General features: G+C 48.1%; 1 protein-coding gene and 1 pseudogene across 2 annotated transcripts in view; one reads left to right on the top strand and one right to left on the bottom strand.

The window, feature by feature from the left end:
* Window positions 1-12,011, bottom strand: part of Golm1 (golgi membrane protein 1) — a 51,142-nt gene extending 39,131 nt beyond the window's left edge. For both annotated transcript variants that reach the window (XM_052726879.1, XM_052726880.1), the window contains exons 1-3: window positions 11,909-12,011; window positions 1,325-1,474; window positions 19-198 (exon numbers count right to left, since the gene is read on the bottom strand). In XM_052726879.1, the coding sequence (XP_052582839.1) occupies window positions 19-198; window positions 1,325-1,453 (309 nt within the window). In that variant the 5' untranslated portion in view covers window positions 1,454-1,474; window positions 11,909-12,011. The remainder of the gene's footprint in view (window positions 1-18; window positions 199-1,324; window positions 1,475-11,908) is intronic.
* Window positions 12,012-24,263: 12,252 nt separating this feature from the next.
* Window positions 24,264-25,660, top strand: LOC128103475 (heterogeneous nuclear ribonucleoproteins A2/B1-like; annotated as a pseudogene).
* Window positions 25,661-26,073: the final 413 nt, after the last annotated feature.

The raw sequence follows: 26,073 nt of genomic DNA, 5'->3' as shown, positions 1-26,073 counted from the left end.
GTGGGGACAGTGGCCTACCTTCTCGTCCTGGTGCATCCTGTTGACATTCTCCAGCTGGAAGCTGTGGCTAGATTGGATCCTGTCGAGCTGCTCTCGCTGCCTCTCCAGCTCGCCCTGGAACTCGTTCTTCTTCAGCTCCACAGCACCCCTCTCTGCGGCTGCCCTGCGGACCCGGACTTCCAGCTCCACAATTCGTGACTACAAGGAAAACATGGCCCTGAAGGTCCACATTGTCAGCCAAGACACTGCAGCTCCCTCAACAGACCTCACAGGACCAAAGCTTACAGCCCAGCAAATAGAGCCAGGGAGGGGTGGTGGGTGGAAGATTACCCAGAGGACACAACGGGGGACTTGCCAAAATACTTTAATTAGACACCTGCCAGAGGCAGCCAGTGACCTAGACATCTAGAGGAAGGATGAGTGTATTCTTTGCGGGACTAGACAGGGCAGAGCAAAACCAATGATGATGACCTAGAGACCAGGAGGCCTCAGGGAGCTCAAGTCTGTCCAGGAAACACTTTGTCATTGTTTAGTATGTGTCTTAGGTTTCTGCTGCTATGATAAACACCATGACCAGAAGCAACCTGGGGAGGAAAGGGTTTATTTGGCTAACACATCCTGATCACAGTCCATCAATGAGAGAAGTTAGGGCAGGAGCCTGGAGACAGGAAATGAGAAGCAGAGACCAGAGGAGTGCTGCTTAATGGTTTGCTCCTCCTGGCTTGACCAACTGCTTTCTTTCTGTGCAACCCAGGGACTCCCCTCTCTCTCTCTTATCAACATATGCACCCCCCACATTGGGATGGGCTCACCTACATCAATCACTGATTAAGAAATGCCCCACAGGCTTGCCTCCAGGCTAATCTTACGGAAACATTTTCTCAACTGTGGTCCCCTCTCTCAGATGACAAAAATCAAGCCAACAACAACGACCAGGACAGCATGGCCTCACCCAGAACTGGCTGTGATATGTGGCCCCTGGTTTCTCCGGTGGACTGTAGGACAGGAATGGGCAGAGTCCAGTCCACCTCTGCAGGCCAGCGTTCCAGCCCTCCCCAAATGCTCAACTGGGACACAGAGTGAGGTGTGAACTATAACTCAATAGTCACAGAGTAAGCAGTACTGGGCTGGGGGGTGGGACCAGGGCTGGGGAGGGTGGGCTGGGGGGTGGGACCAGGGCTGGGGCGGGGACTGGGACCTAAAACACCACTAGTATAGGCTACCGGAACCCAGGGACTGGCTGACAGTGACGGGGCCCATGGCGCTGTCGCCCAGCTACTTTAGACATTTAATTGCATCCATGCATTCTAAATCAACAAGATACCTGGAGTTCCACACTTCTGGAGCTCGCAATCCAGTAGTTGAAGCCCAGCACAATGACACAGGCCACCAGGGCGGCCACGATAAGGGGCGGAGACTTCATGCTGCGACGCCCATTTCCCAATCCCATCATCTTAAAACCAGGGCTGAGAATCTGCCAAATAAAAACACAGAAGTTTCCACAATAAGGCTACCATCTCTGACTCACATACTCTGTGGCACACAGACCCTTTCATGGACCAGTGCCCACAGCCACAGGTCTACATGCCTGAATGGTGAGGCCAGTGCTCTGGACTGAGGCTTGTGGATTGGTACCACTCAGGGACCGAAGCAACGGTACCATATCTCGTGAACTCCCAAACCGCTCATCTGTACAATGGGTGCAGCACAGTGCTCACATCTTAGGTATCGTCTGAGGTGACTCACATTTGCAAACAGGAATAACAAACCTTGAGTCCACATTTGTGGGAAATCTGACATTTTTCAGGCTGTCCAGAGAGTCGGGGAGGCTTTGGTCATTTCCCCTCACATTTCCCCTCACTGCCACCCCAATGAAGTCTCCAGAGGGCAGAGCAGGAATGCCATGCTGGAAGAGAACGTGAACTGTTCCGAGTGACATCATGAGCGACATCACTGCTCAATAGGAAGCAGAGAGGACTTGTCCTTCACAGGAGCAGGGATGGGAGATGGGTGGGAACCATGAGAGCCTGAAATCTCCTCGAAACCAGGAGCCAAGATATGCCTTCCCTTAAACTGATTCACTAATTCCGTCCAGAACTTTGGTTACAGTGACATAGAAGTGACTAAGCCAATGGGGAAGGCCAGGGACAGACCCCAAGTCTGCTCTCTCCTCTCCAGAGTCCTGCTGGCTGTTCTCCAGGTTGTTCTCTACTGTGTAGACTCCACTGTCCACTGAGGCAGAGCTGATTGACAACACCAGTGTGACCGCAGCAGAGTATGCCTGCTGTGGGATGGTCTGTATGTCAAGTGTGTTGCTGATTGGTCAATAAATAAATCACTAATTGGTCATTGGCTAGGCAGGAAGTATAGGCGGGACAAGGAGGAGAATAAAGCTGGGAAGTGGAAGGCTGAGAGAGAGACACTGCCAGCCGCCACGATGACAAACAGCATGTGAAGATGCCGGTAAGCCACGAGCCACGTGGCAAGGTATAGATTAATGGAAATGGATTAATTTAAGCTGTAAGAACAGTTAGCAGGAAACCTGCCACGGCCATACAGTTTGTAAGCAATATAAGTCTCTGTGTTTACTTGGTCGGGTCTGAGTGGCTGTGGGACTGGCAGGTGTCAGAGATTTGTCCTGACTGTGGGCCAGGCAGGAAAACTCTAGCTACATATGTCTACACCACAACACCAAGGAAAAGGAACTCCTCACTGTGTCCTAGAGCATGACTGCCCAGGAAGGCATTCAAACTGCAAAGCCAGGAACGACCCCTTGCTGATGGGAACAAGGATCTCAGGTAGGAGAGCAGCCGCCAGGAAGGAGGCAAGACCACCTGGCTGGGTGACTGGGCGCACACTGGAGGAGCACTACAGATTGGATCCTTCGCGCTCCTTTGACCCACTTTAGACTTTCTAAGATCTAAACTGTAAACTCTGCAAACCTCCCCACCTCCAGGCTTCCCTGCAGCGAACCTAAGAACTGTTTTTGTGTTAAAAGTCTGTCTTTGGTGGTGGAACTGGGAGAACAGTTCTACTGTGTAGATCACACTGGCCTTGAACGCTCCAGCCTCCAGTGCCAGCCTTCCACCTGCTGGGACCACAGACATGTGCCACCACAACAGGATAAAAGTCTCTATAAATCAGAAAAGCCATGACGAAACCTGTGGACTCGCAGTTACTGGCTTCACTGTGTTTTAAAACTGGTTAAAGTTAATATTTGCTTAAAAGATAATTTTGTCTGTTTTTAAGAGAGGGTTTCACTCTAGTTCAGGCTGGCTTTGAACCCTCAGTGATTCTCCTGCTTCAGCCTCTTGGGTGCTGGGATTACAGGCATCAGCAGCCACTATACTATGCCTAAATTGTTTTTTCTTGTTTTAGAAAATAGAAAGGGTCCTGAAGATGCAGCTCAATAGTAAGTAGCCTGTGTTTAGCACAAACAAGGCCCTGGGTTAGAATCTCAGCCCAAGTGGGCGGTGAGAATGGAGACCTTCACTTTAAGGTGATTTTTTGTTGTTGTTTGGTTGATTGATTTGGTTATTGTTTCCTTGGATGGGGTTTCTCTATGTAGCCCTGGCTGTCCTGGAACTCACTCTGTAGACCAAGCTGGCCTCAAACTCACAGAGACACACCTGCCTCTGTCTCCCAAGTGCTGGGATTAAAGGTGTGTGACACCATACCAGGCCAGGTGTTACAGAAGGAAGGAAGGAAGGAAGGAAGGAAGGAAGGAAGGAAGGAAGGAAGGGAGGAAGGGAGGGAGGGAGGGAGGGAGGGAGGGAGGGAGGGAGGGAGGCAAGGAAGGAGAAAGCGAGCATATGACAAGGGATGACCTATCAAACACACTGGCACTTCCAATACTTTAGTATTTCCCATTTTAAAAATTTTCCTTTTTTAGGCCGGGCGGTGGTGGCACATGCCTTTAATCCCAGCACTCGGGAGGCAGAGCCAGGTGGATCTCTGTGAGTTCAAGGCCAACCTGGACTACCAAGTGAGTTCCAGGAAAGGCGCCAAAGCTACACAGAGAAACCCTGTCTCGAAAAACCAAAAAAAAAAAAAAAAAAAAAATTTCCTTTTTTAGGCCAGATGGTGGTGGTGCACACCTTCAATCCCAGCACTCAGGAGGCAGAGGCAGGCGGATCTCTGAATTTGGGGCCAGTCTGGGCTACAGAGCAAGTTCCAGGACAGCCAGGGCTACACAGAGACTCCTTGTCTCAAAAAAAAAAATAAAAAATAAAAAATTATTCTGCACAGATTTTTTTTTTTTTCGTTTTTCGAGACAGGGTTTCTCTGTGTAGCTTTGCGCCTTTCCTGGGACTCGCTTGGTAGCCCAGGCTGGCCTCGAACTCACAGAGATCCACCTGGCTCTGCCTCCCAAGTGCTGGGATTAAAGGCGTGCGCCACCACCGCCCGGCCTGCACAGATTTTTAATCGAGTGCATTTGAGCAATCAGATGAGAAGACTCTGGATGGCCATGCTTACCAGTCAGTTTTCGGTCAGCTTGACACAAGCTCTGGTCCTCTGGGAAGCGGAACCAATTGAGGGAAATGCCTCCTCCTTCAGACTGCCCTGTAGGCAAGGGTGCAGGGCATTTTCTTGATTAATAACTGATGTAGAAGGGCTCAGCTCACTGTGAGCCATACCACCTCTGGGCAGGTGGTCCTGGGTTGTATCAAAAAGCAAACTGAGCAAGTCATGGAAAGCAAGCCAGTAAGCGACATCCCATCACGGTCTCCGCCTCAGTCCCTGCATCGGCTTCCTTCAATACTGAACTATAACCTGTGAGTCAAATAAACCCTTTCTTCTCCAAGCTGCTTTTGGCCATAGTGTTTTCACATCAACAGAAACCTGCCTAGGACACAAAGTCACCAAAGCAGAAATAGCACAGCTTCTGCAAACAGTGCTGAGGCCGCACCTCTGTCCCTACCCACAGGATGGGCTCCACCTAAACCCGACAGCAAGCTGCAGAGCAGCTAGTTCAAAAGCCACTTCGGTGAGCAGGCCGGGCACAGCAGCACCGAGGTCTGTGGAGGCTGTGGCCGTCACACTGCTTTTACGTTTAAAAAAGGGATGCTCTGTCTCAAACTGTCTGAGTCAGAGGTCAGCACACTCAGCCCATGGCCCACAGCTGGCATTTTCTGTAAACACAGGCTTATTGTTATGACTATCTTCTATAACTGCTTTCCAGGTATAAGACGGAAGTGAACAGTTAAATCAGAGACCTCTGAATAGGACCATTGTGGGGTTTAAACATTAACAATCTTTAAACAGTCACAAACTTCCTCAAATAGAGACTTAAGGTCAAGTCCACGGAGCCAGGTTAACTTCCTTGACAGTCACCAGGAAGTGGAGAAGCTGCTTCTTCTCACTCCCTCGCCCCCCAACAGCAAGCCACGCTTCCCCAAAGTCTGGGTGTGCATAGTGTCTAGAAAGTGAAATGTAAAATGACTTTGTACCTGGGCATGGTGGGCCATGCCTGTCACCCCAGCTCTCAGGAAGATGAGGCAGGATGGCAAATTCTAGGCTAGCCTGAGCTATACAGCAAGACTAACAAAACAGCCCCCACCCTGTGTGCACAAGAAGGTTTTGGTCAGCACAGTACTGGCTTCACTGTAGTGTGTTTACAAGCGGTGTGTCACCAGGTAGATAACACCACTGTACCGTGCCGTCATCCTTCCTGCCCGGAACCCTGGGGGTACAGCTTCTGAGGACAGTGCGGTCCCTATCATGAATGGCTGAGTGTCTGCAAACAGCCAGCCACACTGCTCACAACAGCCACAGTGCTAATGCTAAGTCCTCCAGGAGCCTCACTGCTCACAACAGCCACAGTGCTAATGCTAAGTCCTCCAGGAGCCTCACTGCTCACAACACCCACAGTGCTAATGCTAAGTCCTCCAGGAGCCTCACTGCTCACAACACCCACAGTGCTAATGCTAAGTCCTCCAGGAGCCTCACTGCTCACAGCACCCACAGTGCTAATGCTAAGTCCTCCAGGAGCCTCACTGCTCACAACACCCACAGTGCTAACACTAAGTCCTCCAGGAGCCTCACTGCTCACAACACCCACAGTGCTAATGCTAAGTCCTCCAGGAGCCTCACTGCTCACAGCACCCACAGTGCTAACACTAAGTCCTCCAGGAGCCTCACTGCTCACAACACCCACAGTGCTAACGCTAAGTCCTCCAGGAGCCTCACTGCTCACAGCACCCACAGTGCTAACACTAAGTCCTCCAGGAGCCTCACTGCTCACAACACCCACAGTGCTAAGGCCAAGTCCTCCAAGCAGCTGCACTGCTTAGGAAAGGACAAGAAAAGCCTGTCCTTATGAATGCCCGGTGCCCTCAGAGGTCAGAAGAGGTCTTCAGACCCTCTGGAACTGGATTTAAGGATGGTTGTGAGCCAACATGCAGCGATTCGCACCAAGCCCGAGCCCTCTGCAAAAGCAACAAGTGCTCTCACCCACTGAGGCCCCCTCCAGACCCAGGTGAACAATTCCTAAGTGTGGTCGCCCGGCAAGCATTAGAACTGTTGAAAATGCAGACACGGACGGAGGCCAGGGACGCTAAGGAAAGCTGGAGGCCACACCTGTTCTCCTTAGTTTCCTCCAGACAGGGCCAACACGGATCTGGTGAGCCACCGGAGAAAGTGACCCATTATCGCTGGAGAAGTGTTTGTTCATTTTCCTAGCTCTTTTGTGGCCTCCTGGCTCTCTCCCAGTGTTAACCACCAGTGCTCCTCCACACAGAACAGCCTTTCCCCGCACCCAGCCCTGTGACTATCCGCCTGGGGATGCAGGCTTTCTGCTCACTTCTTGCAGAAGAGAAGAGTAACATGACATGGTTCTGTTTAAAGCAGCTTCCTAGTCTAAGGCTCATCTCTATATTGATCAAATTCCCTGCACAAGCATAGGCAAGGCTAATGTGTTCAACAGAATGAACCCAGAGCAGCCTTGTCACTGCGGAACCCGGCAAAAGGGACGCAGAAAGGACATGGGCAGCGGTGGGGGGATGTGGGGGATGAGTGGGGGGGGGGGGGCGTGTAAGGAATAACCTGTCTGCTGCCTCAATACCAGCAACAGAGAGGAGCAGATGGTAAACACCAGCTCTCCAATTCTGCTGCCAGGAAAATTAGACCAATCAATTATTTGACTAGGGTAGTAAAATCCTGTCCCTGCTAAGAAATCAGCAAGACAACAATTTTTAAAAATTGGTAACAGCTAATGAACCATCTTGAAGTCTCAGCCTCCCAAACTGAGTTTCCCAAGGACTATAGCCCTGGCCAGTATTGTGTGGAGAAGAATCACCTAGCTGAGCCAACCAACTCAGAGAATCACTAGCAAGAGCAAAATCATAGTGTTAACCTAAAAAACAAAATCATCAGTATACAAACTATAGAGCAAACCTATAAAACAAAATCAGTGTACCAACTACAAAGCCAACCTATAAAACAAAATCATCAGTGTACCAACTGTAGAGTGAACCTATAAAACAAAACCATCAGTATACAAACTATAAAGCCAACCTATAAAACAAAACCATCAGTGTGCCAACTGTAGAGTGAGAAGTTACAGAGCAGCCAATGTAGTACGTTTCTGATTCTGCTGGAAGATAAAAACGACTTCAAACTATACAGTGCATGAGGATGTTTCCCTGCACTATACATGGGGGATGCATAAAAGCAGGACACCAATAAGCTTTATGAATTATTTCCCCATTATTCTAATTTCACTTTTCTTCAATGAATATAGTTTTAATACAAAAGCAAAATGGTGAAAATAAATACAATGTGAGAAAGAGGTAAGATTGTGACTAGTGAGTCTCAGAGTCACATTTCGTAGCATTTTACACCTTCCATGTTTAATGCTACGTGTACACCCGAAGAACAAGGCAGTAGAGGAAGGTCTCCAAAGAGACACAGGAGATTTTGCCATCTTAGTCTGGTAATGGAGAGAGCCTATTTCTATTGGAACCTGCAGGCCACTCTGTAAGGACAACCCTGGTGTCCTAGTGTGCTTTCTGTGGCTCTGACAAACATCGAAACCAAAAACGACTCAGGGAGGAACAGGTCTACTTGACTTGAATACTTCCCACATCACTGCGGGAAGTCAGGGCAAGAACACTTGAGGGCAGGAACAGAGGCTTGCTCAGCCTGCTTCCTAATACCATACAGGACCACCTGCCCAGGGACGGCACCACCCACAGTGGGCAGGGCCTTCCCACATCAACCTTGAATCGAGAAAATGCACCACAGACATGCCCACAAGTCAATCTGATGGAGGCAAATCTTGGACGAAGGTTCCCTCTTCCCAGGTGACCCTAGTTTGACCAAATTGACGAAACACTAACCAGTTCACATGGTGACTGTTGCCTGAGGCAGTTGTGAAACCTAAAGAGAACATCAAGGAAACATTCACCTTCAAGGGAAGGTTTAGCCACAGAAGGAAGGCAAGCGGAGCGTGCCACCAATGCCTCATAGGGACTGGATGAGAGAACTGTCTAAGCAGAAGACCAGCTGTCTACTTTGGGACACTTCATCCCAGGGGGTGTGGGCGATGCGGTACTGAGCTAGGGAAAAAAATCACTCATTCTCACCTAGCCTCGGTGGAGTGATGCATTTTTGAGCACGGCATTATACAAGCACACAGAGTACGTGAAGCATTCACACTTCATTACTTCCCACCAACTGTATTACAAGATCATAAAGTACTGACAGTATTAGTACAAGTGGGGAGCACAAGCCTGTATCCCCTACAGGCCCCTCTGTCAGAGTCACCGACAAGCCTGAGAGGGTGGGAGGTTGGACAGTGTTATCTTTCCAACTATCTCGTTGGCCCATGCACAGTGGGGTACATGGGCGGATTTTAACTCCAGGAACCCTTACAAGGGATAGCAAGCATTCAGGATGGACATAAAAGGCACAAATGAAACTTACATAAGCAACACAAAAATAGGTCGGCAAGGCACAAGCCCTGAACATGAGCCACACACCAAGGAAAGACCCTCAGGATATAAGCAGACCCGACAGGAAACTGGTCACAAACTAAGTGAAAGATTTGAAGCACGGTTCTTACCTCCACTGATATTACAGCAACAGCAGCTAAAAGTGAAAACTGAGGCTTCGGAAATAACAGGAGGGTCATTAGTATATGTATGTTATTTACATAGAAGCAGAAACACATGCAGGGGGATGCCGCTTTGGAAATGAGCAGACTTCGACATAAGCAACTGTCCTTGTCTTGGTGTGTGCATCTGTGCCAGGCACTCAGATCTCGGTCAGGCTCCCTCCTATTTCTGCAACACCCGACAGAGCCAAGAAAGTCACTTTGGGGAATCGGGAACGCCCAAAAACTTCAAGCCAAGTCCTCCCCCAACCAATCCCACCAGTAACTTAAAAGGCCTGGAAAGCAAACTTGCCTAGGATCCTGTGAGAATGTTTTTAGGTGTGAAACTGTCAAAGAATTTTTAAAGTGTTCAATACCTCTTGCGGTTTCTAAGATTAAAGCTAAAGCCTATGTGTGTGTGCTATGCATGCTTGTTTATATGTTGATGTGTTCCCACGTGAGGGGGGTGTGGTGATAGTGTGTCCCCCAATATAGTGTGCACCCTAATAAACTTATCTGGGGTCAGAGAGCAGAACAGCCACTAGATAGACGTAGAAGCCAGGCATGGTGACACACAACTTTAATCCCAGGGCTTGAGACCTCATGTATTGCTTGGGAAAAAGACACACGCCTTTAATCCCAGGAAGTGATGGCAGGAAATGGAAAGGTATATAAGGCGTGAGAACCAGGAAGTAGAGGCATTTTAGACCTTGTTAAGCTTTTAGCAGCAGTTCAGCTGTCCTGGATGAGGACACAGAGGCTTCCAGTTTGAGGAAACAAGATCAGCCAAGGAATTGGTGAGGTGAGGTTGGCTGTGGCTTGTTCTGTTTCTCTGATCTTTCAGAATCTACATACACCAATAGCTGGCACTGAGGGTTTTTTTATTATTATTATTATTAAGACCCTTTAAGATTCATGTTACAGGGGGGTGACCCTCCATATCCAGCATCTCCCTCTGTGGATCACCACCTCACTATTTGAGCCAGGGCCTTTCATTGATCCACTGGACTAGCTGGTCAGAGACTCCAGAGGCCTCTGTCCTGTCCACCCAGTTAGGGTTACAGGGCATATCATCACACCTGGCTTTTTCATGGTGGGGAATGAACTACTGCGCTCACACTTTCCAGACACCCCTAGCCACTTCTCCAGTAGGAAAGTAAAGGCATTTTAAGGCCATACCTCCTACCTTTATTTTTTTTTCTTTTCCCAAAAAAGAAATGCTTTAAAAAAGAAATTATGGATGTTATTTTTCACGTTAGGTCTTAAAGTAAAGGAATCTTTTTTTTTTTTTTAAAGAAAAAAAAAGACAACCATGTGAAGAAATTCGAGGGAAAAGCATATTGCTCACAACCTTCCTCCTTTCCCTTCAGCACTCCAGGATTCTCAGGAGCAGGGCTGCTCCCCAGGCCCAGGCTTCCTGAAAGCCCCCTTTCCCCAGCCTTCAACTGCTCCACAGAGGCCTTGTTCCAGGGCCCTGTCCCTTACTGCTTTTGCACTTTCACAGGACATTGGCAGGCCTTCCGGCTGGAGGTGACCATGGAAACACACAGACAGAGCTCCCTGCTCTTTGTGTCCTACCCCTAAAGAACAAACAAATGTAAACCCTTCCCATCCCCCACCAATAGCCAGACTTGTCGACAGTAATTACAAAGCAGACGAATTTCAAGGCCTAACGGCCAGAATAGGTCCTGTGTCTCATCACCACCACCCCCACATCACACACACACACACACACACACACACACACACACACACACACACTCCCCTGGAAGCAACATTTCTGTACAAAACTCATTCATTTAAATGTGCAAAATGCAATGATGGTTCCCTAAGATGGAGAATTAGGTCTAAAAACCAACATATTTTCTTTACATTTCTTACAACTTACTGTCCACTAGCACTTTCAGGAGTGTCTACCCTGACAAGAGTCTCAGGAGTCTACCGACTACTGTTTTCTAATTACAAGGGAAAATGATTCTTGCCAATAGCAAGGACTGGGTTGAACTGCTCTCTAAGATGAACAGCAGGAGCTGCAAAGTCCTAACACCCAACAGAACTGCTGTGGATTCCCTGGCCTCCAGCCCTCACCTTCAGAAATACAACCGTCAAATCTGACCCAAGCTGATGGCCATTCATTCACTCGTGGCCAGTCATTCCAACACTTCTGAGCAGTTCATCAAACTGGTGTGCACTTTACTCCACTTCTAAAGAACGTTAAAAAAAATACATATGTATAGTTCCCTGAGACCTCTAACTAGACAAAGAAAGCCTCAAACCTTGAAAGTTAAAATTTAAAAAAAAAAAAAAAAAAAACAAAACAAAACCCTTGGAGATGCAATACCTGGAAATGGTTATCCCATAGTAACGTCCCCAACCTCACCACTCTTAAATTGCTAGAAAGAACTCATCAAAACTGGGAGTGTTTCCCAATCTTGTCTTACATTTTTAAAGTAATCGTTAACGTTTTTAAAATACGGTGCAGAAAAGAGTATCAAAACCCCAGCGAGTGTTTCCAGAACAGAGCAAAAGTTGCTCGGTAGTTCCACCCTGGCAAGGAGCATCCCAGAAAGCCGGCTACAGCTGCCTGTGGCTGGCGACCCGGGCCCGGGGACTCGGGGACCACTTGCAGGGTTTGCCGGGGAGGGAGGAGGGGGAGATTAAGAGAGGAGGGGAAAGACCGGAGGAGGACAGAGAAGGAGGGAGAGACAGAGAAGGCGGCGAAGCAGTGGAGGAGGAGGTGAACGAGAGCGAGGAGGAGGAGGCGAGAGCAGCGGCGACGCGCATTGCATTCCGCGGGAGAGGCGCGGCGCTCACCTGCCAAGGTGCGGGGCTGCGGCTGCGGCTGCGGCTGCGGGGCTGCGGGGCTGCGGGGCTGCGGGGCTGCGGAGCTGCGAGCGCCAGGTCCGGTCGCCGCGCGGGCGCGTTCTCCGCCGAAGATGTCCCGGCGGGCGGGCACTTCCGGCGGAGCTGCAGCCCAGGTCCAGCCCCGCGGCGCCGCCCTCCTCCGCCGGCTCCCCGCCCTGTGCAGGCAACCGTGCGCTCAGGCCTCCAGGCTGGAGCCATCGCCTCCTCGCCCCCTCGCCCGCACTCTGCAAACGGGTGACCTCCGAGGTAGCCGCGAAGCAGGATTTTGTCTTTCAGGACAGGTCTCACTATGCAGTCCAGGCTGGCCTGGAGCTCACTGTGTGGACCAGGCTGGCCTCGAACTCATGGAGCCCCTCCGGCCTCTGCCTCCGAATTCTTAACTGGCAGCATTTACCAGTCATTGGTTATTGGGGTGCACAGTCCTGAGTTCTGACTCTGAACACTGGTATTGTTCGCACGGTTTTGTTTGTTTGTTTTGTCTTGGTTAGGTTTGGGGTTTTTTGGTTGTGTGGGTTTTTTTTCTTTGTTTGTTTGTTTTTTGTTTTTTAAGACATGATTTCTCCGTGTAACAGCCCTGGCTGTCCTGGAACTCTGTAGACCAGGCTGGCCTGGCCTGGAATTCAGAGATCCACCTGCCTCTGCCTCACGAGTGCTGGGATTCTTTTGCACATTTTAAGCCTCCGTTTTTAATACATGGCTAGGGTGAGAACAGTTGAAGAAGCTCACTTTCAAGGCTTCCCAGTGTCCCTGTCTGGGTAAGGCAGCCGGTTCAGTCTGAGCATCTCCTTAAAACCCAACAACAGTAAACAACTGAGCAGTGCCTGATGACCTTACCCATATCCCCAACCCTGTTTTGTTTTCTTGTGGTTGTTCGAATGAGAATGGCCCTCATAAACAGATTTATTTGAATGTTTGCTCCCCAGTTGATGAACTGCTTAGGATTAGGAGGTGTGACCTTGTTGGGCAGGTGTATCGCTGTGGGTGGTCCTTGAGGTTTCAAAAAGCCCATGCCAGGTCCAGTTCCCCAGCTCTCTGCCTCCCATTTGTGGGTGAGATGTGAGATCTCAGCTACTGCTCCAACACCATGCCCCCACCATGATGGTCATGGACTCACCCTCTGAAACAGTAAGCAAGCCCCCAATTAAATGCTTTCTTTTATAAGTTGCCTTGGTCACAGTGTCCCTTCACAGCAATGGAACAGTGACTAAGAACGTTTTCTAGACAGGACTCTCTCAGAGCATAAGGAAGTTGTTAAGGACACTCCCACCAGTGGTGTATAATTAGAAAACACAAAGACCTATGTGGATGGAAGAACCTTCTCTTTGAAACCCTCGGTTATTAATTCAGAATCACCTTGCCGGGGTGCGCAGCCTTCCAGGGAGTGCTTGTCAGGGTGTTCTATGTTCTGAGGGGTTCCTGGCCACCAAAAACAGAGACAGTTATCACTGCTGTCCAGTGCATGCCAGAACTAAACTTTAAGACCCTGTTATTGAAGACTGTGTGGTGTGGTTGCAGGACACAAAAAAATCAAACAGGGACTGAGGCGGGGCGTGGGAGAGGGTGTCCTCAACTAGCTGGCTTTTGTAGTGCTAGGAAGGCACTGTGCAGGCTGCCACAGGACAGTTGTCACCCCAGGCTAGGCTGGGGGCTCTTCGTGGCATGCTATCAGTATGCCAGGCAGGATGTGCTGGCACAACAGTGGCACAGGCTGTTCCAGATGCGTCCAGCAACTTGCCCATTGGCTGTAAGGTCATGAAGAGGAATGTGGCTGAAGTCTTCTCGGGTCCTGCCCAGTCCCACGGACCCCGCAGCCGCTTATAAAATCATCCATCAGAAGCTTATATTAATTAAAACTCCTGGGCCATTATAATGCTCAGGCCTACCACTGACTAGCTCTGACACTTAAACTCAGCCCATTTCTGTTCATCTATATGTTGCCACGTGTTCCATGGCTTTACCTGTGTGCCATTACATGCTGCTCCCTGGACGGCAGGCTGGCGTTTGCTGACTCAGCTTTCCTCTTCCCAGAATTCTCCTCTCTTCTTATCCCGCCTATACTTCCTATAGTACTGGCCAATCAGCTTTTTATTTATCAACCAATCAGAGCAACACATTCACAGCATACAGAACATCCCACAGCAGAGGAATTTGATGGTTTATGTTCAAAGAGGCCTTGAGGCAGCTTAGACCCAGTTACAAATGAACAGAAAATAGATCCCTGCTAATACCTGTTAGTTTAGCAGCCTTTTCCAACTCTATAAGCTACCCACACACACACACACACACACACAAACTACAGGTTTATAGAGTAGAAAAGCAGTAACAGCCAGGCTTGCCTGCAAGGGCATGACCCTAACATGCTTGAAATGGGATGAAACCATAGAGATGAATCCATGTGTGGTTTTTGTTGAGTAAAAGACCCAGAATACAGACCAGGATGGCTTGTAAGATTGTGCCTTCATTACTATTCACAAAGGAAGATTCCTTACATGTTACAGGTTGTAAGCTGGTCTCCACACTCAGTGTGCCTGCCCTTCAAGGCTGACTCACAGTTTTGCAAATCTGCAAAATAAACTGCATGGTTTTCAGTAATCGGAGCCCCCTGACTCTCATCATGAAGTGAGAATCATTGTTTCTCATGGGAAAACCTGTGGCTGGTGAGGTCTTAGCCCCGGTGGAGAAGCTGCCACTGTTGTTAAACAGATAGGATGCTCCTGTCAGATTGCCTTGCTACCACACCTGCTCAAGCAGGCAGTGTGTCGATGTCACCAGCACCCCCTTCAGTGACTGTCACTGTCGATGTTTACGTTTGTCAAGCTGCTGGTGTGACTGTTGTCAGAGCACAGTGCAATGATCAGGAGGAAATCACCAGTTGTCTATGTCAGCCCATCCAAGCTCAGGAGCCGCTGTGGAAGAACACGCAGAGAGGTTGTAGGAACTGGAGGAAGGGGTTGATGCAGAATGCTGTCCTAGAGCAAAGCGGCTATTACATCTTTACCAGAGCAGCTGTGACTACTTGTCAGGCCCCTCAAGCTGAGGTCAGTTGACATTACCTCATAGAGGGGGTAGGAAGGACTGTGGTTGATATATTGTGCACCCCAATAAACTTATCTGGGGGTCAGAGAACAGAACAGTCACTATATTAAACATAGACATTAGGCAGTGGTAGCACACACCTTTAATCCTACCATTCCAGAGGCAGAGATCCATCCGGCTCTCTGTGAGTTCAAAGCCACACTGGAAACAGCCAGACATGATGACACACACCTTTAATCCCAGCACTTGAGATCTCATGTCTTGCTTGGAAAAGACACATGCCTTTAATCCCAGGAGGTGATGGCAGGAAGCAGAAAAGTATATATAAGGCGTGAGGACCAGGAACTAGAGGCTTTTAATCTTTTAGGCTTTTCAGTAGCAGTTCAGCTGAGATCCATTCGGATGGGGACTCAGAGACTTCCAGTTTCAGGAAACAGCATCCACTAAGAAGTTGGCAAGGTGAGCTTAGCTGTGGCTTGTTCTGCTTCTGTGATCTCTCAGCATTCACCCCAATATCTGGCTCCTGAGTGTTTTTATTAATAAGACCTTTTAAGATTCATGTTACAGAGGATTTTTTGCCTGCACCTGAGATACCAGCCACACCTTCCCACATTCCCCTTTTGGTTGCATGAAATTCTGCCTAAGCTGAATGTTACCTCAGGAGGTCTTAGAGCACACAGACCAGGTAAAGTCAACCAAGAAGGGGTCTCGTCTGATGCAGCTATGGGATGTCATCATCCAATCAACTGTTTTGGGGTCACCCGTGCACCTGCAAGGGAGCTTACTGAACTGTCTCTCCAAGTTGGACTTCGAAAGAAAACTGACTTTTCCTCCCCCACTAGCCGTCAAGCTCTTCAGTGGACGGACACACACACACACACACACACACACACACACACACACACACACACACGCCCCTCCTCCATCCATGCTGGAATGTGGACTGGCTTGATCTTGGGCAGGCAACCATAGCTGCTGTGAGTTCATGATCACAGTGACCCTGTCATGTCCAGAAGACATTGTTTACCCTCAACCCTCCCCAACCTTTGACCCTTAGAATCACTCTGCCCAGTCTTATGAGTCTTAGGGGAGGGTATGTGATATAGACGTTGCATTTATGGCTGAGCACTCCCCAGATAGTTATTCTCTGCACTTTGACCAGTTATGAGTCTCTGTTAAACATCATCCTGCACAAAGATGGTTCTCGATGCTTCCCTGATGAGGCTAAATCGGTGACTCCTGAACCTGTTGTGCAGCAGGTGTGTGTGTGATTAGGTGCTGAGGCGTTTAGCTGAGCTAGCTTTATCTTTACTGAGAACCACTCCTTTTCTAGTTTCCCTGTTTTCCTTTTGACAAAGCGTGGGATTTTTAAACTGCAGGTGTACTTCTATTGTGTGTCTGTGTGCCTCTCAGTATGTGTAAGCACTGCACTGAGTTCCCTTCTCCAGCCCCCTTTCTCCTTCATCTTCCCTAATCAATTGTTGGGTCCCAGCATCCATGTGCAGCTGATTTCCAGACCTGATGACATTTCGTTGTCACAGCCTCTTTTCCTTTACTTGCTAATGCCACCTGATTGTCATAGGATCCTGCCTGCTTTTCAGGATTATAGCCTTGGTAGGTCTGCCAATCAAAGTCTTCCCCTAGTTAAGAGATGGGTGTTGTGTCAGTTTTCTCTTGGCTGGCTTAACACATTATCACAAACTTAACATCTTAAAACAACACATTTTTTTTTTCAAGACAGAGTCTCACTGCACAGTTCTGGCTAACCTGGAACTCTCTATGTAGACCTGTCTGGCCTTGACTAAAGTCCTGGGATTAAAGGTGCGCACCACAAGAGCCAGCCCCAAACAACACAAATTTATTTACTGTTCTGTGGGTTGGAAATCCAGTTGTCTGCAGGAAAGCCTCTCTCTCTAGGCTTTGGGGAGGGTGTTAGGATTCTGCCGCTGCTCCAGCTGCATGACTGAACGTGCACAGTTCAGTAGCTAAGCAAGGGGTCTTGTGTCATCAGTGCGCTGCGTGATTGTGCAAATGCGTGCAGCGCGGTCACACAATCAGCGCATTTGTGGCATAGCTCCATAAGCCCACCTGTGCATGTGCACCAGAACCCTTAAAAAGCTGGACACAGACTCCTCCTCTCTCTTCTCTATCCCGCTGCCCCTCTCTCTCTGCTCTCTGCACGTGCTTCTTCCCCAGGCCTGGTTCTAATAAAGCTCTGATACTGGGTTCTATCGTGGCTTGTGCCGTATGACCTTTCCGAATGCTAACCAGCACTGCTTATCATTTTTTAAAGCAACATTGGTTCTGTGATAGAACAGGCTTCCCTGGCGCTCTGCGTCTGGGTCTCTGTGTCCAGGACCCTGTACCGAAGTTTACTGGACCTGTGACTGCCCACTCCGCTTTTTTCATTTGCCCAGCCACCAGATTCCTGCATACACACCGGCTACTGTGATTGGTGAGTTCTCCCTTTCCAATCCCCTGACATTTCCCATGACTGTAGCCTAAGATATATTTCTAGCACCAGAACCCCGGAGCGTCCTTGGCTGTGGACTACGACATATTCTGTCTTGACAAAGTATTGAATGCTGTCTGGACTCCCGGGGAGTCTTCCTAGTATGTATGACTCTCAGGCCTTGCCCCATCTGTGATGACGGTTTGGGTAACTTGTGCTGATGCCGGTCCACAGATTACCTATCCTCGGGGATGCCTGAGATGGGAGCCTGGGATCCCATTTGTTATTTCAATTTTTTTTCTCTGGGTGCAGTCATGGGACATGGAGGCTTCCTCCTCTTGGTCTTCTCTGAGAAATGCCTTAAATATCCCCAGATACCAATAAATTTGGCAACATAACGGCTGCTTGAACCTCTATATTTCATGGGAATTATCTAACTTCTGCCAGCGAACAGACAAATGAAAAGAGTTACCTTACCCCCACGTTTTTACCCTCCCTTTCAGAGTCTTTCTTTCCTGCCCACGTGCATTCCTGAACCTGAGGACTCTCTGACTCCAAAGAACCTCGGGTTGTCTGACCTCTGCTCTGTTCTCTGGTACCAGACAGGCCGCTAAGCACAGACAGGTCTGGAAGCAGGCTAGGATGCATGCAAATATGTTTACGATCAGGACCCACATTGGTATCATAGTAATCCGGATGGCTCTCTAGCCAGATATCAATTTACAGCCTTCCTCCTGGGAGTCTTCCTGAAGCTGTCCTCAAACCAGCAAACTATCAAAAAAAAAAAAAAATCAAGACACAGAATAAAATCTGTCTCTTGTCTTCCAGAGCTTCCTGACATTAGGGCTACTCTTAAGCATCTGGAGAACAAGGCTCCTGACCCAACAGGCATAAGTTTCAGCTGTGGCATTTAAGGTGCACCATGGAAGAGATGAGAAAGCCCATGAACAGAATTGCCAAATGCTGGCACACGTTATCCAAGCGGCTGCATAAGGGCTCTCAGGTCCCTGTTTTAGAAGGCCACATGGGCTAGTGTGTGCCCTGCTGGGCCATCACTTGAGTCTTGTTCAAAGTGCCACCTAGAGAGATAACTGACTGCTCCCGTGTGCACAGTGGCATGGGGACATCAAATTAAGACCTCCAGCAGACCTCCTAGGCTTGGCCACGGGCTTGCAGGGAACCCAGGATGCAGCATGGGGCGATCCGTTTCCTTCCTGTTGGACACCAAGCCACCTAATCAGTCCTGAGGGAGTTTTGGGGTCCTACCTCTCCTTCTCATTTCCCTATTGTCAGGGTAGGGAGACAGTCTTACCCACCTCACCAGACTTAATTGTACTTCCAGGGGTACCTAAAGGGAAGAGAGTTTCCAGCTCAGGTAGGAGCTCTCATTTCATTTGCTCCCTCCATGTGCCTCACTCCAGACCGGTCAGCAGCCTTTCTCCTTCTCGTGCACAGTGACACAGACAGGGCCCTGCTCTCTCTGAAGTTCCAGAGGACATCAGGATCCACTGCCTTGTCCCCAATTCCAGAAGAATGAGGTCTCACCCCACAAGCTTTTCTCTTCCTGGTTCCCTCTTCTAATTAACTACTCGGCTAATTGTTACAGGACCACCATAGAGCTGGAGTCCAAGAACCATCAAGTATATACCCAGGTGGTAAGGAACAGTAATAGTCCAAAGGTATTTACACCCCCAGACCCAAAAGTGTCTGGGCTCTGCAAAAACAGACTTTAATATAACCATCTATTACTGTTAAATGCTCTCAGCAATTGATCACCTGTGTCTCCTGGATGCTAAACTAATAAAGGAAACAGGTGCCTTAAAATAATCTCTTTGATAAGGCTTATCTGAGGTAAAAATTAAAAACATTCCAATCTCTCTCTCTCTCTCTCTCTCTCTCTCTCTCTCTCTCTCTCTCTCTCACTAACCAATGCAAACAAAGTACTAAACACTACAATGGTCACTAGCCCAAGACTTTAATTTTCTCATGGCTGTTTCTTAATATGTTCAAAACTTTTCCGAGCTCCAGAAAATCCACATGGACAGGTCAGCGAGCTCCGGAACTGGCTTGAATCCACCTGGACAGCACCTTGTCTGATGATTCCCAAAGCAGTAGACCACCCTAGGACACCTGGCTACCTCAGAAGCCCCCTTTCCTACCCCCCAAGAGTCAACTGATGCCTGCCAAGTCAGCTAGGAGCAGTTTTTCCACGAGAAACAACACCCCTATTCCTGTTCACCCACTTTTTTATAATAGGCAAAAAGTCTGGAATGTTAAGATTCTGCTGCTCCTCCACCTGCATGGCCGCAAATGCGCAGTTCAGTAGCTAAGTAAGGGGTCTTACATCTTACATCATCAGTGCGCTGTGTGATCTTGCAAATGCATACAGCACTGTCACACAATCAGCACATGTGTGGTGTAGCTCCATAAGCCCACCTGCGCATATGCACAGGAATCCTTAAAAAGCCAAACACAGACTCCTCTCTCTTCTCTCTTCTCTCTTCCCCCCTCCCTCCCTCCCTCCCTCTCTCTCTCTCTCTCTCTCTCTCTCTCTCTCTCTCTCTCTCTCTCTCTCTCTCTCTGTATGTGCTTCTTCCCCAGGCCTGATTCTTTTGTCCCCTGCCCCTTCCTCCTAATGAAGCTCTCTTACTGGGTTTTGTTGTGGCTTGTGCCTTGTGGCCTTTCTGCACAGTAACCAGTGCTGCTTATCATTTTTAAAAACATTTTTAAAGCAACAGAGGGTCTGTGTCCCAGGCTTCCTAGCTTGTGAAGGCTGCACACATTCCTTGGTGGGTCAGCGGTGCAGTATCTTCTCACCCTGCTCCCATAGTTCTGCCCTTCCTCACTGGGAGGGTGTGGTCACTATTAAAACTTCTCTACTTCTGTTGATATCACCTGAATACTCCAGAATTACTCCCCACAACCGTGAACCCTCAACCTAATACTTGCAAAGTCCCTTCAGTCATGTGAGGAGGCAGTCACAGGCACCAGGACATGAACAGCTTTTGCGGGAGCATTGTCTGCCTACCACAGACCTATAACTTCAAATGGTCCATTACTCTACTCCTGGAATACAGTGTTGTGCTGGGACTGACCGGTATGGCCATGTGCTCATCTTTGCAGCTACCACACTCTGTCTTTCACCTCCGTAGATACACCTGCGGGTCTGATTCCTACTTAAGCAAAGCCTGCCTCTTCATTGTTGGCCTTAAAGCCAGAGCTGAGAACATGCTAAGACCAAACTTAATACCCTGTCGCTGTTTGTTGGGGCACCAGTGTGTGGGTTCACAGGTGTGTAGGTTCATGCAGATCCATGGAAAGAAGACTCAGAGGCATCTTAAGAACGAACTTAGCCTTTCATGGCTGCAGGTGGGTCCAGCCTGGAAGGACTGAAGCCTTTTCCCTTCACTTCAGGCATTTTTATTTTCTCTGTATTTACAGTTTAGTCAGTTAATTTTCGTACCTTCAAAGCAACCTGAAAAGAGCTCCCAGAGATAAAATGCCAACTGCAAATCCCTTGATTTCTCAGGTACCATGGTTTTCCGGATTTCCTGAACCAAGTTTTACATAGGCCTTTGATCCTTGGGAGACTCTCAGACAAGATTCACATAGGCTGATAAGAAAAACAAAAGATATATATATATATAAAAAAATGTCAATTAAACAAAGAAAATATTAGGGCTAGATGCTACTCTCTGGAGCCAGGCCAAGAGTAGCTCAACAAAAATACAGCCATAATACCCAGCAGAGAAACAAATGTGCAGTTCTAGCCGGGGTTATTTGTTGCTACACTCCGCTGCTTCTTTGAGGAATAGGACCCTCCAACAGCCCCTAGTACTTGACTCTCAATGAAGGGTCCTGTGGGAGGAGTTTGATTTGTGAGTCCATCCTGCAGCCCAGCACACAGGACTTCCCTAGACTCTGCAGAGAAGGGTGGCCACGATTCCTTATAAGATTCCATACCTCTCCTTACGAGGAGATTGGATAATCATTAAAAGAGAAAAGAAGCAGGGCAGACGAAGAAGAGCAAATACCCTCTGTTTTGTTGTGAGAGATTCAGAGAAATCATGGAGGATCAAGGGAGAGTGAGTGTGACTGTTGAGGAGCAGTAAAGCCGACGAAGTCACTGAGTGGCTCCAGCTGTCCCGTGAAGGGGGACACCAAGCAGCACTGGCTCTGCTTAGATCTACAAACCGGCTTGTAGGCAAGTCTGAACAGTGAGATGTGTTCAAGGCTTAGTTTCTGTGCAGCAGTGTGCAGACAGAGGTGTAGCTTTTAGGAAGTGATGGGATCATGAAGAGTCTGACTTTGTCAGTGAGTTAATACATTGATGGGCTTTTCATTTGATGCTGTTATTGGGAGGTGATGGAAGTTTAAGGAAGTAGGTCACTGGGGTGTGTTTTTAAAGGTCAGAATCTTTAACTGATGCTGGGAAACCCCGCGTGGGTCTCACTCCTCCCATTCCAGACCCTGCCCCTCAGAAAGCCCACCAAGGGTTGGCTCCTCCCCTGGAGCTACTCAAAAACTATGCCTACAGGGTACTTAAGACCCAGGCCCACAGACTTGCCACATGGTTTCTCCTCTTCCCCTGGGACCACCCAGGAATTCTTTGCTCAGATTAAACCTGGACTTATTAATTTGGCCTGATCTGACTTACTGTATTGTACTCAATACTGGGGGATTTTTACTTATCAACTGGTCCCACCCTTCTTCCGTCTTCTGTCTGCACAAGATGGGCCACTTCTCTCTACCATCCTCTCCTCCCATAGTATTCTGCCTTACCACAGCCCATTCAACAAAGCCACCTGACCACTGTGGAATGAAGACTGAAACCGTGAGCCGAAGACCCTTCCTCCCTCTGAATGTCTGTGCTTAGGTTTCTGTCACAGCAGCAAAAGTCCAACACAGACACAAAGCTGGAGCCAGAGAATCACTGTCACTTTTTTTTTTTTTTTTTTTGGTGAGTAATTTTATTGAGGTCAAGAATGTGCCCATGTTTTTCTGAGATGCACAATAAATGCATATGTATGATATTCTTAGACAGGAGGGACAAGACTGCGTCAAAACACACCAGCAGACACAACAAAACGTAGATGAAACAGTGGGCTAAAGTCTTAGTGATTTAAAATCTGATGCTGTGTATTTGTTTGGTTGGTTCAGTTTCATTTCAGTTTTGATTTTCCAAGACAGGGTTTCTCTGTGCAGCCCTGGCTGTCCTGGAACTCACTCTGTAGACCAGGCTGGCCTCAAACTCAGAGATCCTCCTGCCTCTACGTCCCAAGTGCTGGCGTTAAAGGTGTGCGACACACTGAACTGATGTTGGTTATATATTATACAATTTTGTTGTTTTTATGAATCTTTAAACATTTTCTTAATAAAAACAGCAAGAAAAGGGGCTGGAGACATGGCCCAGTCAGTAAGCGATTCCCATGTGAACATGAGTTCTCCAGCACCCCTTAGCACCTATGTTAAAGGAAGGAAGGAAGGAAGGAAGGAAGGAAGTAAGGAAGGAAGGGAGGGAGGGAGGGAGGGAGGGAGGGAGGGAGGGAGGGAGGAAGGAAGGAAGGGAGGGAGGAGGAAGGAGAGGAGGGGATGGGGAAAGAGGGAGGACCAGGGAGGAAGGAGCAGCTGCATGAAGCTGCACAATTTTGTAATTCCAGACCTGGGGAGGTAGAGACAAGAAGATCCCAGGGACTTGCTGGCCAGTCATTCTAACTGGATCATTGAACTCCATGTTGCATGATATTTTAGGTTCTGACAAACAAAGCTTGCCTGGAGATCAGAGGGCGAAGCTAGCCACTCGTTAACTATGGCGGCCAGGCGGTGGAGGCACACACCTTTAACCCCAGCACTTGGGAGGCTCATGCCTTTAGTCCCAGAACAATCAGGAGGTGGAGACAGGATCTCGGCCTCCATTCAGTCAGAATATCTGGAGAAGTAAGAGGTCACTGGTGGCTGCTCCGCTGCTTCTCTGATCTGTCAGGTTATCACCCCGATATCTGACTCCTGGTTTTTATTGATAAGACTAAGTAGGTTCACGCTTCAGCTCCAGGCTTAGAGAGAGAGACCTTGCCTCAAAAACTGTGGTGGAGAACGACCAGGGAAGATGTTTGGTTTGACTTCTGGCTTCCTCATGCACAGGAGCGCACACATGCACACACACAAAAGAATTAATGCTGTATTGGATGTGGGGTTCATGCAGGTCCATGTAAAGAAGATAGAGGCACTCTGGGATGATTTTAGCCTTTCCAGCTGCAGGGGGTGAGTCTATGGTAAACTGACTCACTGCTGCTTTGCAAAGGGCTTTTTTATTGTTACACAATTCACATCTTTAGCAAGTCAATTTTTGTATACCAAAACCTCTTATCTAAGCTCCCCAGAGAGAGAATGTCAATGCGAATTCCCACTACAGGGACATCTCTGTTTGCTGAGTCCCCCTGTTGTGAAATGGCTTTGAACCCTTAGGAAAGTCTCAGACAAGATGTACATACTTCATGCCAGGCAGTGGTGGCACATGCCTTTAATCCTAGCACATGGGAAGCAGAGACTGGGGGATCTCTGTGAGTTCGAGGCCAACTTGGTCTACAAAATGAGTTCCAGGACAGCTAAGACTGTTACACAGAGAAACCTTATCTCTAAAAATAAAAACAAGAGTAGCAGCGGCGCCGGGTCCTGTGTGCAGGTGTTCCCCGCGGCGCAGTGTCTCGGAGCAGCGGCTGCTCTCCCTACAGCGTCAGGACGAGTCCCGTGCATGTTTGTCCTCGGAGATCTTTCTCATCTCGCTCGGCTGCGGGAAATCGGGATGAAGCGACTGAGTCCGCGATGGAGAGAGAAAAGGAACAGTTCCGTAAACTATTGGTGACTTAAGCTTTGAAACCACAGAAGAAAGTTTGAGAAACTACTACGAGCAATGGGGAAAGCTCACAGACTGTGTGGTTATGAGAGAGCCTACAAGCAAGAGATCAAGAGGATTTGGTTTTGTAACTTTCTCCTCCATGGCCGAGGTTGATGCTGCCATGGCTGCAAGGCCTCATTCCATTGATGGCAGGGTAGTTGAGCCAAAACGTGCTGTAGCGAGAGGAGTCTGGAAAACCAGGTGCCCATGTGACTGTGAAGAAGCTGTTTGTTGGTGGAATTAAAGAAGACACTGAGGAACACCACCTTAGAGATTATTTCGAAGAATATGGAAAAATTGATACTATTGAAATAATTACTGATAGGCAGTCTGGGAAGAAAAGAAGTTTTGGCTTTGTTACTTTTGATGACCATGATCCTGTGGATAAAATTGTATTGCAAAAATATCACACCATCAATAATGGTCACAATGCAGAAGTTAGAAAGGCATTGTCTAGACAAGAAATGCAGGAAGTCCAAAGTTCAAGGAGTGGAAGAGGAGGAAACTTTGGTTTCGGGGATTCTCGTGGTGGTGGCGGCAATTTTGGACCAGGACCAGGAAGCAACTTTAGGGGGGGATCTGATGGATATGGAAGTGGACGTGGATTTGGGGATGGCTATAATGGGTATGGAGGAGGACCTGGAGGTGGCAATTTTGGAGGTAGCCCTGGTTATGGAGGAGGAAGAGGAGGATATGGTGGTGGAAGACCTGGATATGGCAACCAGGGTGGGGGCTACAGAGGTGGTTATGACAACTATGGAGGAGGAAATTATGGAAGTGGAAATTACAATGATTTTGGAAATTATAACCAGCAACCTTCTAACTATGGCCCAATGAAGAGTGGAAACTTTGGTGGTAGCAGGAACATGGGAGGACCATATGGTGGAGGAAACTATGGTCCTGGAGGAAGTGGAGGAAGTGGGGGCTATGGTGGGAGGAGCCGATACTGAGCTTCTTCCTACTTACCATGGGCTTCACTGTATAAATAGGAGAGGATGAGAGTCCAGAGGTAACAGAACAGCTTCAGGTTATCGAAATAACAATGTTAAGGAAACTCTTATCTCAGTCATGCATAAATATGCAGTGATATGGCAGAAGACACCAGAGCAGATGCAGAGAGTCATTTTGTGAATGGATTGGATTATTTAATAACATTACCTTACTGTGGAGGAAGGATTGTAAAAAAAATGCCTTTGAGACAGTTTCTTAGCTTTTTAATTGTTGTTTCTTCCTAGTGGTCTTTGTAAGAGTGTAGAAGCATTCCTTCTTTGATAATGTTAAATTTGTAAGTTTCGGGTGACATGTGAAACCTTTTTAAGATTTTTCTCAAAAGTTTTGAAAAGCTATTAGCCAGGTAGGATCATGGTGTAATAAGACATAACGTTTTTCCTTTAAAAATTTAAGTGCATGTGTAGAGTTAAGAAGCTGTTGTACATTTATGATTTAATAAAATAATTCTAAAGGAAAAAAATAAAAATAAAAACAAAAAAACGATTTACACACTTCAAACAGAAGGTACTGGACACAAAAGGCAGATCAAAACCAGGTGCTAACGCTCCAGAATCAAGCAGCTGCAGAACTCTGCAGGAACTCTCGCTACAAATTAAACTAAACCAACAAGAAAATACCTTGAGTGGGATAGGTTTTCAGATGAGCTTCTAGCTGGATCTTACATAATATTTTTAATGTTCAAAAGCTTGTGGTCTTGGAAAGCTTGCCAATTCATCTCAT

This window comes from Peromyscus californicus, unplaced genomic scaffold (genome assembly GCF_007827085.1).
Source record: "Peromyscus californicus insignis strain IS unplaced genomic scaffold, ASM782708v3 Scaffold_8__1_contigs__length_139910024, whole genome shotgun sequence".
NCBI classification, from domain to species: domain Eukaryota; kingdom Metazoa; phylum Chordata; class Mammalia; order Rodentia; family Cricetidae; genus Peromyscus; species Peromyscus californicus.
Note: the sequence above shows the minus strand (reverse complement) of the source record. Positions and strands in the feature narration are given on the sequence as shown.